This window comes from Abrus precatorius, unplaced genomic scaffold, assembly GCF_003935025.1.
Source record: "Abrus precatorius isolate BTA unplaced genomic scaffold, Abrus_2018 Scaffold5, whole genome shotgun sequence".
Classification (NCBI taxonomy): domain Eukaryota; kingdom Viridiplantae; phylum Streptophyta; class Magnoliopsida; order Fabales; family Fabaceae; genus Abrus; species Abrus precatorius.
Genome location: NW_020874395.1, coordinates 11,760,696 through 11,773,825, shown reverse-complemented (window position 1 = coordinate 11,773,825; position 13,130 = coordinate 11,760,696). Strand labels below are relative to the sequence as shown.

The following is a 13,130-nucleotide window of genomic DNA, read 5'->3' as shown; positions in this document are numbered from 1 at the left end:
TAATTTCTTAAAAAATGAATGAGGGGGATAAAAGTCCGGGGTATGATAGTTTTAATTTTGTATTCCTTAAAAGGTTTTGGAAAATAATCAAGAAAAAAGTGATGGGTATGCTTACTGAATTTTTTAGAAATTGGAAATTGCCTAAGTCTTTGTTATCCTACTTTGTAGCATTTGTGCCAAAAGTGTCTTGCCTACAACAGATATCTGATTTTCGGTCTATCTCATTGCTAGGTTGCCTTTATAAGATTGTTTCCAAGCTTTTGGCAAATAGGTTGAAAGGGGTTCTAGATTCAATAATTTTAGAACAACAATTGGTCTTTATCTCGAGAAGGAACATGTTAGATAGTGTGTTTGTGGCTAATGAGGTAATTGATTATGTGTAGAGGCATAACAAGATGTGTTTTATGTTAAAGCTTGATTATGAGAAGGCTTATGATTTAGTGGAGTGGGGATATCTTTTGTTTATGTTATGTAACTTTAGATTTTCAGAAAAATGGGTCAGTTGGATAGAAGCTTGTGTGCATGGGATAGCTTGTCAACTTTGATTAATGGTTGTCCTATATTGGAGGTTCATATTGGATGGGGCCTAAAACAGGGGGATCCTCTTGCCCCTTTTCTTTTTCTGGTAGTAGAGGAAGGGTTAGGTTTTCTTATGCAGAAGACAGTGGCTTGTGGGTTATTCTCTGGTGTGACAATTGGAGTAGAGAGACTGGATATTTCTTTGTTGCAGTTTGCAGATGACACATTAATTATGGGAGAGGCTTTAGTTCAGAACTTGTAGACTTTGAAAGCAATATTGCGTAGTTTTGAGCTAATATCAGGTATGAAAAATAACTTTTATAAAAGTTGTGTATTGGGGATTAACACTGGCAATGACTTTGAAAACTTGGCTGCGAAATTCCTACATTATAAGATTGGTAGTTTCCTATTAAAGTATTTTAGGTTACAGCTAGGTATTAACCTAAAGAAGCCTAATGCATGGAATGTTGTATTAGAGGCTCTTAAAAAGAGGTTGACATCATGGAAGCATAGGTATTTATTGATTGAAGGAAGGGTAACTTTGATTAATGTTGTTCTTAATTCTATGTTATTGCACTCGTTATCCTTCTTTAAGGCACCGAAGTCAGTGATAAAGGAGATTGTCACTATCCAATGAAATTTTTTATGGAATGAGTGTTAAGGATGGATCTAAAATTCTCTGAGTGAAATGAAAAATAATTTGCAGACCGCGAAAGAATGGTAGCTTGGGCATTAGGAATGTGCAGTAGTTTAACTGAGCGCTTCTTGGTAAATGGTTGTGGCAATGTGTTAATTGTAATAGTTCACTATGGGTGCATGTGTTAGAAGCTAAGTGTGGCAGATTAGCTTTTTCTATTCAGTGTCCATCAATCCACAACAAATGTTCTTTGTGGTGACATGATTTGCTAGAGGTTATTCATCAAGGAAATTCATGGTTGGATGAGAAGTTGGATAGGAGTGTGGGTGCAAGTTTACAAACTCTTTTTTGGAGAGATAAGTGGGTAGGTGGGGTGTGATTGTGTGAGGCATTTCTGCAATTGTTTGCGGTGGTAAGGAATGTTGAATCTTGTGTATTGAAGAATGGTTTTCATGATGGCACTACGTGGGTTTGGGATGTTAGTTGGTGAAAAAGACTCTTTCAACATGAGATCTCAAGCTTTAATCTTATGTTGAAGCTTGTGAATAGAGTTTTTATTAAGATACTACAAGAAGATAAATGGGTATGAAGGGCAAATTCTTCAAGTTATTATTCAGTACAATCTGTGTATTCATGGCTATTTGCATATTTTTTTGTCCTAATATTGTAAATTAGTGTATAGCGGACGCCTTGCAAAAGCTATGGAGAAGGAAGGTCCCTCTTAAATGTTTGGTATTTTCTTGGCAATTGTTGTTGAATGCACTTCCTTGTAAAGGTTTGCCGATTGATCGTGGTGTTCAAATTAATAATATAACTTGTTGCTTCTATTATGATTTGAAGAAACTTTTAACTCATTTGTTTTTAATGTGCTCACTTTCATATCAAATTTGGTATTTTACTGCACATTGGTTTGGATTCTCATTGATTTTGTCTTCAAATTTATCGACTCACTTGCTTTATTGAGTTGCTGTTGGTTGTAATAAAAGAGAAGTTAGGATATGTTTATTAATTGTTTTGGTAAGTACAATGTGGTTACATAAAAATTGAATTGTGTTTTTCAATGGTGTTTTAGATGAAAGAAAAGTCCTAAATTCTATTGTTTTGAAGTCCTGGAAATAACTATCACTTGTTAGTAAGGGAAATGCTATTTTGTTAGCTGATTGATATTTGAATTCACGAAATTGCATCCGTCTTAATTATGTATAAGTATATTTTTGCTTTTTTTTTTTTGAATAAGTATTAATTTTTTCTTTGTATATATGAGTTTTGAGTTCCCTTTGAATTCTCTCTAATAATATAATTTTGCATATAAAAAAATAAATATAATATATCTTAATTTTAATATTTTATTTTTACTTTTTCTTAATTTTAAAATTTTTTTTCTTAAATGTGTACTAGTTAACATAACAAAACAATTACTATTAGTTTGAAAAATATTTATCATTAACTTTAAGTTTTATTTAAATAAGAAAATCCATACAACGTACCAAAATTCTACCTTAATGACAAATTTTAGTATATCAAGATCAAAATGCTAAATTAGATTGGGCCCAGTATAATAAAATATTGGGAAGCGACCGTACAATGCAAGAAAGAATCACAAATAGATTCTCCGAAAAAAGATTCTACCATGCTTTTATTAATATGCTCCGATAAATGTATAATACAGGGTTGACTTCTTGGTAATATAATATATATATTAACTTTATATAATTAAAAAATAAAATTATTAAATAATTCATTCTATTATTTTATTTTTAATAAATAATATATTTTAAAATATAAATAAATATTTTAAATTAAATAAAATTTAATATACATAATTAAAATAATAATATAAGACAATTTAGTGTTGCATTTTAAATTATATAAATACGTAGACACTTATTATAAAAAAGATATTTTGCTCGAGAACGCCACTAGATTCCTCGAACTAATGCAGACTCCAAGAAAGGAATAATGTAATTGGTTTATGGCATCCTCAACTTTAAACTATTCCCAAAGACATTTCTCTGACGTTTAAGCGAATCTGAAGACTTAGATGCAAAATAATTTATTAAAAGATATTGATAAAAAAAAGTAATCTAGTTTATTGTTAAACAAATACGAACTTAAGAACTAATTTTGATATTGATTCATTCAATTGATCATTGCTATAGAGGAAAGAGAAGGCTAATTAAGACTAATAATAATTCACTTATATGTTAAAACTTTGTTTGGGTTTGATGGTTATCTCTACGTAAATTATATATATGATTATGATCCTTCTTTACCTTTGCTCTTTGTGGCCAAACTCTACTCATCACTTTCTCCATGTGAATTTCAAGCGTTGTTATATTATTGACTCAAACTAAGAATGCCAATAGAATGTAGGTTTCCAAACATTTTTACAGTGCTTTTAGAATGTCTAGAGTTGAAATAAAATGCATTAACAAAATGAGCAATCTTTCTTTGACGATTGTGGTTGCATAAATCCCTCATGATTGCAAAATCATTCATTTTCTCTTCGCCAAATCCTTTATCCATGACGAAGCTTTGCTATGGTTTTCCACAACCTTCATTCCAACGATTGGGCAACCATGCAAAGAACCCCAATTCATAATTTGATGCAAGGATAATTTCGCAAATAGTCATAATATCTCAATCTCTCACTTTTGCAAAATAATCGATAATTTTTCGTTTTTTACTTACTCAATTTGTTTTTCTAATTAATTTTCTTAAATTACATAAAAAAAGATTAAAACATTTATAATAACTTATTATAATTTTTATCCATATAAAAAAATAAATTTATATCAATAAATAAAAATAATTATATGATATCCATTTATATAATATCTTAAATTATATTATACATTTAATCAAGGATAATTGATACTTATTTATAAATTTATCCATATTTGTAAAAAAAAATTATATTTTAGTCTATACAAACATTTTGTTATGTTATAATTTGTGTTATTATAATATTATTAACAATAAAATGATTAAAATATAATAAAATACTTATATAAAAATTAAAATATAAATTTTTAAATACTTAGACTAATTCGCAAGAACTAAATGTGTAATTTAATTAATTATATTTTTTAAATGAATACAATACATGAGACTTAATTGAGAAAAAATATATATTAAAACTCAATCTTATCTTTATAATGTACTTGAAATATTCTTAAATTATAATAAAAATTTGTTTAATTATATGTTTTTGTTTTTTAACTTATCTTTAAAAGAATGAATAAAATATCAGTGTTAACTTATTTTTTTAATATATATCTATCTTAATTTACATATAATATACTTTTTAAAATAATATATCGATATCTATGCAATCCTCGTAAAATATATTTTTATACAGAAAATAAAATATTTACTATATTTGAAATGTAAAATTATATTATTATTTAATATTTTGATGATCAACTTTATTATATGAGTAAATTTTTAATTCTTTTGTCATAATATAAGTAATCATTTTTACTACATCGATTTAATATTTTGTTAATTAAAATTATAGTTTTTTCCTGTCAATTAGATATTTTATCCATAAAAAATATATAAACATGTCTATTTTTTTTTCAACTATAATAATTTTTTAAGTAAATATAAATTATTATTAGTACTTTATTAACTATGGTTATAATTTTTTATTAATCTATAAATTTATCAAATCAATAAATTAAATATCAATTAATATGTATGATCTTGAAAAATAAATAACAATCTTTATCTTAAATATGAGTTTTTAAACTTTTAAAAATTTACAATTCTTTTATTTAGTATCTCATTTTAATTTTTATAAAAAAAATATTATTTTTTATATTTTTATTGAAATTTATATTTGATTATTATAAATAACATTTATTTATGAATTAATTAATATTCTTAAAAAAATGTGTTTCAATCCTTATATAAATCTTTTATTACGTGTTAGTATCTGTCCTTTTTATTATTATAATGTTATTAATAACACGAATTAAAATGTAATAAAACACTTTATAAGATTAAAATATAATATTTTTTAAATATAAAAACTAATTCATAAATAGGTGACATCAATAAGAGAAAAATATATAATTTAACCTTCATGTAATGCAATAGTTAAGAAATATATATTCAAATGTTTTGTTAATGTAATTTTTACAATAAAATAAGTGTATAACAATTTATTTGTAATTAATACGTCTAAAATTAGGTTTATACTTTTATAATTAAAATTAAAAAAAATATTTTTATATAAAAGGGAAGAGAGTAATTAATAATTTAATTTTATTCATAGGAAAATATAACACTATGCATTTAAGAGAAATGTCACAATTAACATGGTCTGTCTCTCACTGTCTCCGAACTGATTACATAGAAAGTTTCATGAAGTGCCTAAGTCCATTGATTAGCTAAATCACGTTTTCTTGTCTATGATAAGATGATTTCATTCATTTGCAATAAAATAATATAAACCTACAGTTGAACCATCTTAATCAATGACCTTCAATGTGCATGCTTGACAAGCTTCTTGCATTATCTGCAACAACTGATTAAAGAATAATAACATTTATTGCATAATTTAGCTTTTTTATGAACACTTATATACTATTTAACATATAAAACAGAACATAGACAAAAAAGGTCAATGTCACATGTCAGTTATACATAAATTTTATCCTCAATTTATATTTACTTTCATTAGCTGGTCATCAATTAACCAAATTTATTTTATTTAAATTTGATTTACATATTTTATAATTAATTTAACTTTAATTGTAAGCTATTCAAATAATCATACTCTGATCCTTTGAATAAAAATCATTTAAATATTTTATTTTCATTTTAGAATTCAAATGTATGTTATAAAAGTGAATAAGAATATAAACTAATTAATTTTAAACTTTAGATTATTTTTTAAATTATATCAATCATCATACATGTGAAAAAGAAATATTATCTGCTGTTAAAATTAATAGTTCATATTATTCTGTACAAATATCATCTCAAAAAGTTTCAGATTGTGGTCCAGCTCAATATATAGTGCTGGTATTATTATATACCAATTATAAAATTAATGAGATATATAGCTGTTGTGTTGGGCCACCTGTATTCTAATTATAAAGCTAACATATGATGCAAAGTGCTAACATATTAACCACTTAGTTGGCTCTTTTTATTGGTTGACTTGCAATGACAATGATAAGATGCTATAGCCTACCCTTAGTGTTCAGAAAGGTCATATATAATGAATCCTCCCATCAACCATTAACTATATGATAACTACAACCTTTCTGATATTTGCACGTCATCCAAACTCAGGGAAATTAATAAGGTATTGTGGCCGGATTTATTTTTAAAAATGAAACTCTACTTCATTGGATCACATTCATAAAATTATGAAATAATAAAACAATCACATGATATGATTTGCTATTGTAAGTCTTCACTTGTTTTGCATGGATTGCATGGGAAATTATTCTTATGATTAAGAGGTTATAAAATAACCAAGCAATGATATGATTGGGTTATATTGCTGGAAACAAAAATCGTTTTCTTATACTATTCGTTACTTGGGTTAATAGTTATATATAGACAACTTGAGGCACATGCTCTTAAAATGACACACTGAAGGTTTGTAGCCAAATGTTTTCCTACTATTCATTTGGGTGAGATTTACCATATCAAAGTTTTGCTAAGATTGAAACCAATCTACAAGATCTCATTGAAATTTATCAAGAATCAACAATAATCTCGAAAACATAAGTTACTAGAAGAAAATACATTTTAAATTACATTCCAATATGTTTCCTCGCGAAAGAATATTTTGAGTTTGAAATGTAAATAGTGGACGTGTCTTTTTTATACTTATTCTACATTTTTTTTCTCCTTTTATTTTTATCTTTATCTCTTTCATAATTTTTTAAAAATTAAGAATAAAATAATTTTTTAAATATTTTTCTATTTTCACTGTTTATGCACTCACTACTGTATACCTCCGATGAACTGAGAATGTTGGATTGGTATATACGTAATTACGTGGATATATAGTTTACATATTAGACGTTTGTCATTCTTCTTGACAAAGATGACGGCTTAATAATAATTCGCTTTCTACCAATTAGGGATGATTAACAAGACTTTTCATAAATGTATGACTATTTTTGAAAATGTTTAATTTCTCTATTCACAGTTTTCATAAATATGTTTTAAAAAATTAAAATAGTTGCTTGCTTTGATTATTATCAAATTTTCAGATACAAAATTTTAGGACTCTAAGACAGGTTTTATTTTAATTATACATGTGAATTAGCATTAAACAAATATTTAAAATAAACTCTTTAAATTATTAAATAATTTAATTATATTAATAAATTTGAAATTACACTTAAGTTTGGATGACATATATGGATCCGACCACTTATGCAATATTTTTTTTATAATCACAAAATTAGTATTAATAGAAGTACAAATTGTGCTCAAGTGGTTATAAACAAACCACCTATCCATGTTTTGATTAATTATTTTGGAGAGTATATACAAATCCACATTACTATTGTATTCAAACCAAAATAACAAATTCCAAATCCTAAACTTTAAACCCTAAACCCATGCAATATTGAATTGTTTATATTTTTTTTTATCTTATTTGACTATAAAATTTATTTCTATCAAATAGTTATGTTAATTGCGTTAAAACTTTAATTGTCAAATAAAGGACAAACCTTTAAATATTATTTATTTATTTTCTCTCCTAAATAGGAATTAAAGAAAGATTAATCCTTTTGGTGTCAAATACACATTTTAAAATTGATATATTCTCTCTTTGATTCATGATAGAAGATATTATGTGGATCGATATGATTAAATTGATGTAAACATATAATGAATTTCTATCAATACAACCTTTCGTTAGTCTCAAAATATTTGATGACGCTATCAATACACAAATCAAATGGAAAAACTCGTGAATGAATTTAATGTTTAGAAGCATGTTATTTTGGGAATTACATGACTGATCTCATAATTGAGACAAATTTGAAAGAATATAAGTTAAAGAAGATGGCTCCTAACTCTGACCATAGCATGATAGTGAACAAAAAGTAAAGTGAAATGCAAAGCTATAGCACCCTCTTAGGAGACAAGACGCCTTACGGAACAAAATTGTACGTCGGCATGTAATCAAAGTGAGAAAGATGGCCAAATCTCACGTTAGACAAATTAGGTTCTCTCTTGGTTACCCTTCAAAGTTCAAATCAAAACGTAATCTTACATGATTATGACTACTTTTAGTGAATATGAATAGCCGCATGACGTGTCAACTTGGATCACTTGGTGATGATCAAAAGACAAAAGGTACGTTTCTAATATCTTGATATCTTTTTCTTCTTCATCTCAATCATCACAGAATCGCACAGCTCATAGGGCATGCCATAGACAAATCTTGGATCCTTTTTAGCTGCTTAGATATATCTATTATTAAAACGGAAAAAGTCAAGACAAGAAATCACATTTGAAGAAGTATATCTGTTATTTAAGATATTAAGAAGTATGATCAATATTTTTACTTTTTTATTTTTAATAAAACCGTGTATCTTTTTATTTTCTTGTTTGTAAAAGAAAATTATTTTTTATTTATCTGTTTATTTAAAATTTTCAAAATAATATTACTTATTATTTTTAATTATATCTTAGTATTTATTTATTTTTAAAATATTTTACATATGTATCATAAATAAAAGAGAAATAATAATGTATGTTATATTATAAAATTAAAAAAAATACTATGAAAAAACATCTTAATGACAGATTTTAACTATTCATTATTTTTGTAAGTAGACAGATGTAATAATAGTAATAACAATAATAAAATCAAATGCTAACCAATACTATCATGAAACTAGTTCAGAAATACATTTTTATAAATTATTATTAGTAATTCATTTTCACCTTTATTTTTAAAACACTTTAATATAAATTAAGCAAATTTATTCAGGAATTCTTAAATCAATGTTTCTTATGGCATTCGTTAGAAAACTTATATTTATGATAAATTAAATCACAAACATGTGTAATATTTTTCTGTATTTTTTATCTGCAAGAATTTATTGATTACTTTGTATATATTTGAATTTTAAGGAAATAAAGTTCGGGACAATGATTTAAATAATATTAATTTTAAAAATATTTACCAAAATAAAGTAAAACAAAAAGTTATTCTCTGTGTAGGACAAATTTTTGCCCCGTAAGCACCTGTTTCGTATTAAAACTAGACAAAATCAATTTTTGATTTTTTATTTAATGGTTTCACCCTAAATTTGGACGAAATGCATAGAATTTGAATTTTCCTTTCCTGCTTCATGACACGTGGGCCAATCACGTAGTTTCGTCCTTAAGTCAGACGAAAATGTGATTTTGTCTAAATCAGGGATGAAATTACGTGATTGGCCCACATGTCAGCAGAGCGACAGTCCTTGTGCCTCCCTCTTCCCTTCTCCCCTCCGCGGTTTCAATTACACAGTTCGTCCATTTTTTCCGTTCAACAAGCTGGGTAGGTGTTTTTTTTATTATTTAAGCGTGATTTGTGAGTGAGATTGGTAATCCATTGAAGAATCGTGTCTAAATCTGCTTTGTTTGCAGCGATTGAAAGTGTTTTTGGAGTGAAAGGTTAAGGAGGTTGAGACTGCACAGTTAACTGTAAACTTAGAAGAAAGCTAGCCGGAGGCCGCCGTTGAAACGTCGTCGCCGTTGAAACGTCTTTGCCGTCCAAATAACTTGCTGGTGTCACTCGGAACCCTCTGTCGCCGGAAATCGCCACCTCCGACGCCGAAAATCACCACATTGCAGCCAGAAGTCTACCAAGTTTTTCTATTTTTAATATAATTTATTTTTATGTTTTTTTTGCTTTTTATAAATAAAAATACTGGTAATGTAATAAAAAAATTTATTGTGACCAAAATTTTTATAGTAAAAATAATATTAAAAATAAAATTTTTATAACTAAATTTATTAAATTTTTAGTTTGAAAAAAAAATTTAAAGAAGTATTTAGATTAAAAATGTAATTGAAATAATTTTGTTAATTTTACAATAATTAAATAATAACCATAATTTTGTAAAATTAAATATTTGTAGTAATATTTAGTATCAAAATTAAACTTGCATGTAGAATTAAGGCAATAATTTGATGTGTAAATTTAAAAACAACTAAAAATAAATTTAAAAAAATTAAATAAAATAATAAATAGTTGAATAAAATTTAGAATAGGAAAATAGAAAATAATTGTAAATGATAATTAGAAAACAGTGTATAACACTTATATATTAAATTTTGATTTTAATTTTATAGTAGACAATAATTTATATTAAAATTATAGTAGTAAATATTTGACTATATAAATAATTGCAACTCAAAAATATAATTAATATTGGTTAATAATGATGAAATAATAAATTTAGTTATGTAATTTAAATTATTGGAGTGATATTAAATAATTTTGAAAAAAAGTTTTATTTATATAATTAAATTTATGATGAAACAATAAAATAAGTTACTAATAATATAAGATTAAATTATTATTACAGTGTTACTTATGAAATGAGATACGAAAATTAGTTATCCAAAATAAATATTTAGAGGGCTATAAAATAGTTGAGATAAATTATTTATAATTATCTATAAAATTTCAAAGTGATTGTAATTAGTTAAAGTTAATTATTGATAATTATATAATTTAATAAACAATGACCAATAAAAAATAGAAAATAGAGAACTTGTTAATTACTATTGTTATTGTATGATGAATTTTAACGATTAAAGTTTTTAATTAATATAGTAATTTATTTTGATGTACTAAGTTAAAAAAAATTGTTAAATATAGGGGAAAATATTCATAAAATATATATTCAAATTTCTGGACAAATTACCAATTTATTTAGTCAAATTTTGAAAATTGGTTATGAACCATTGTATTTGATTTTATTTGTATTCCACTAAAAAAATGTTATAAATAGATTTTGTATTTGAATAATGTGATCAATTAGGAACATATTGTGATATTATACGTGATGGTTGTTATGAAATTTTTTTGTATAATTTATATTCAAATTTAAAATGTTGACCATATTAATTTTTATAGATAATTGATATTTTATGTATTTGAGTTGATAACATATTATTTGTAAGTCCTAAATAAAAATGGGTGAAAATGATCTAAACAATGAAACAAACACACACATATATAAATAAATATTTTTGTAAATGGCGTCATCTTCAGGACAGAATAGAGTCATTCATCCTGGACCAGAGGATCCTTCATTATTGCGATTACAAAATATTCACGTGTCTGAACATATATGGGATGGTCGAGATCATCATATTTTGAAGGTTAGGAAGAGCCAATTTATTCCAGCTGGTTTGGATGGTGTTCCAGAGGAGATCCTTCCACATTTAGAGCTTGCAGGATTTACTGGTATTGCTCACGTATGTCAGTTCCAATTAGACCTCCCGTTGATCACTGCATTAGTAGAGAGATGGAGGCCAGAGACACACACTTTTCACTTACCTCCAGGCAAGTGTACAATCACTTTGTAGGATATATCAGTATTGTTAGGTTTACGCATTGATGGAAAACCTGTGACAGCATCTATTGGATGCAATTATGCTAATATTGTTAAGGAGAGCCTAGGGATTAGACCATCACGTGCAGATTTTGTTGGTAGCTTCTTGTAGACGAATTGGGTAGACCAACATTTTACCCATGTGACGATGCATGCACAGAATCCTTTACAGATCACCCGATTTGCTAGGGCTTATATGTTGCTATTGATTGGAGGTTTTATGTTGAGTGATCACTCCAGCAGTAGAGTCTCTATGAGGTACTTACCTTTACTAGAGGATTTTGTTGTCACTGGTGAATATAGTTGAGGGTCTGCAGTTTTAGAATTTTTGTATAGGGAGCTGTGTATGGCCACCAACATTGATCGGCATGGTTTAGGTGGAATGGCTGCATTACTTGTCATGTGGGCATGAGATAGGTTTCCAGTTCTAGCTCTTGGTAACCCCCTCACACACGAGTCCATCTTCCATATACTACCAGGTAATATGGAACATGTATTTGTTATATACTGATTAGATCATAACAAATGTATTAACATTATGCTTAATTTTATTTGCAGGTGGTTGGCAAACCAAAGGAATAGAAAAGGGAGGAAGGACATATCTTATTATAGATATAAATTTGACATAGTCATGAAGAGGTGAATCTATTATAGATAATTAGACATATCTTATAGTCATATTTCAAGCTTGTTATCATATATTCAAAGTAACCTTACCTTAATATCTGATATATTTTATGCAAAAGTTGAATGCTTCCCGACATTGATGAAAACACCAAAATAATCGCTCAAATACTTTAAATCTGTTATCCTCTTGATGCCCAACAACAAATGGTTTCGTTTCAATCTTATAAATAGACCCTGGAGCATGAAATTGCATGTACTCTAACCATCTTGGCAATGTAGTATATGATTCATCTCAATCACCAAATATTCTAACAATCACCTTTTGTTTCGCCCTCCAAGCTTTTTTGTATGAAATTTTATATCCAAATTGACTTGTCATCCTTTCTTGAATTAGACTTATAGGCAATGATAGTTCAAGATTAACCATACCTACACAAAACACAATAAAAAAAACTAAGTACGTTTATTGAGAAAAGGCTTCACGAAAACAAATATTATACAAAACTTACCAATTATGCATGAACAAATCAAATATGAATCTAATTTGGTATGATCTTGAGATATTGAAGGGTTGAAACATGTATGCTTACCCCCATACTTTGTTATTTTCCACTTTATTGAATTTTTAAGCAATGATGCTCTTATTCTCTATGGGCAACTATTGTTATGGTTTAAACACCTCACATGCAACTTTGTTGGTTTTGACTCAACAACAAAATAATTCTGATGTATTCTCATTGCAT

General features: G+C 26.7%; 1 protein-coding gene across 1 annotated transcript; it reads left to right on the top strand.

Annotated features, from left to right (window-relative positions):
• Window positions 1-11,401: 11,401 nt before the first annotated feature.
• On the top strand, window positions 11,402-11,872 carry LOC113866675 (serine/threonine-protein phosphatase 7 long form homolog). Its single transcript, XM_027501484.1, has 2 exons — window positions 11,402-11,623; window positions 11,735-11,872. The coding sequence occupies exons 1-2, from the start codon at window positions 11,402-11,404 to the stop codon at window positions 11,870-11,872; spliced, it is 360 nt and encodes a 119-aa protein (XP_027357285.1).
• Window positions 11,873-13,130: the final 1,258 nt, after the last annotated feature.

Bases quoted from the DNA above. Each gene is read 5' to 3' on its own strand.
- LOC113866675 (XM_027501484.1), top strand. From the start codon at position 11,402: ATGGCGTCATCTTCAGGACAGAATAGAGTCATTCATCCTGGACCAGAG. The intron at 11,624-11,734 runs GTATGTCAGTTC...ATCACTTTGTAG, and splicing joins GATTTACTGGTATTGCTCAC to GATATATCAGTATTGTTAGG.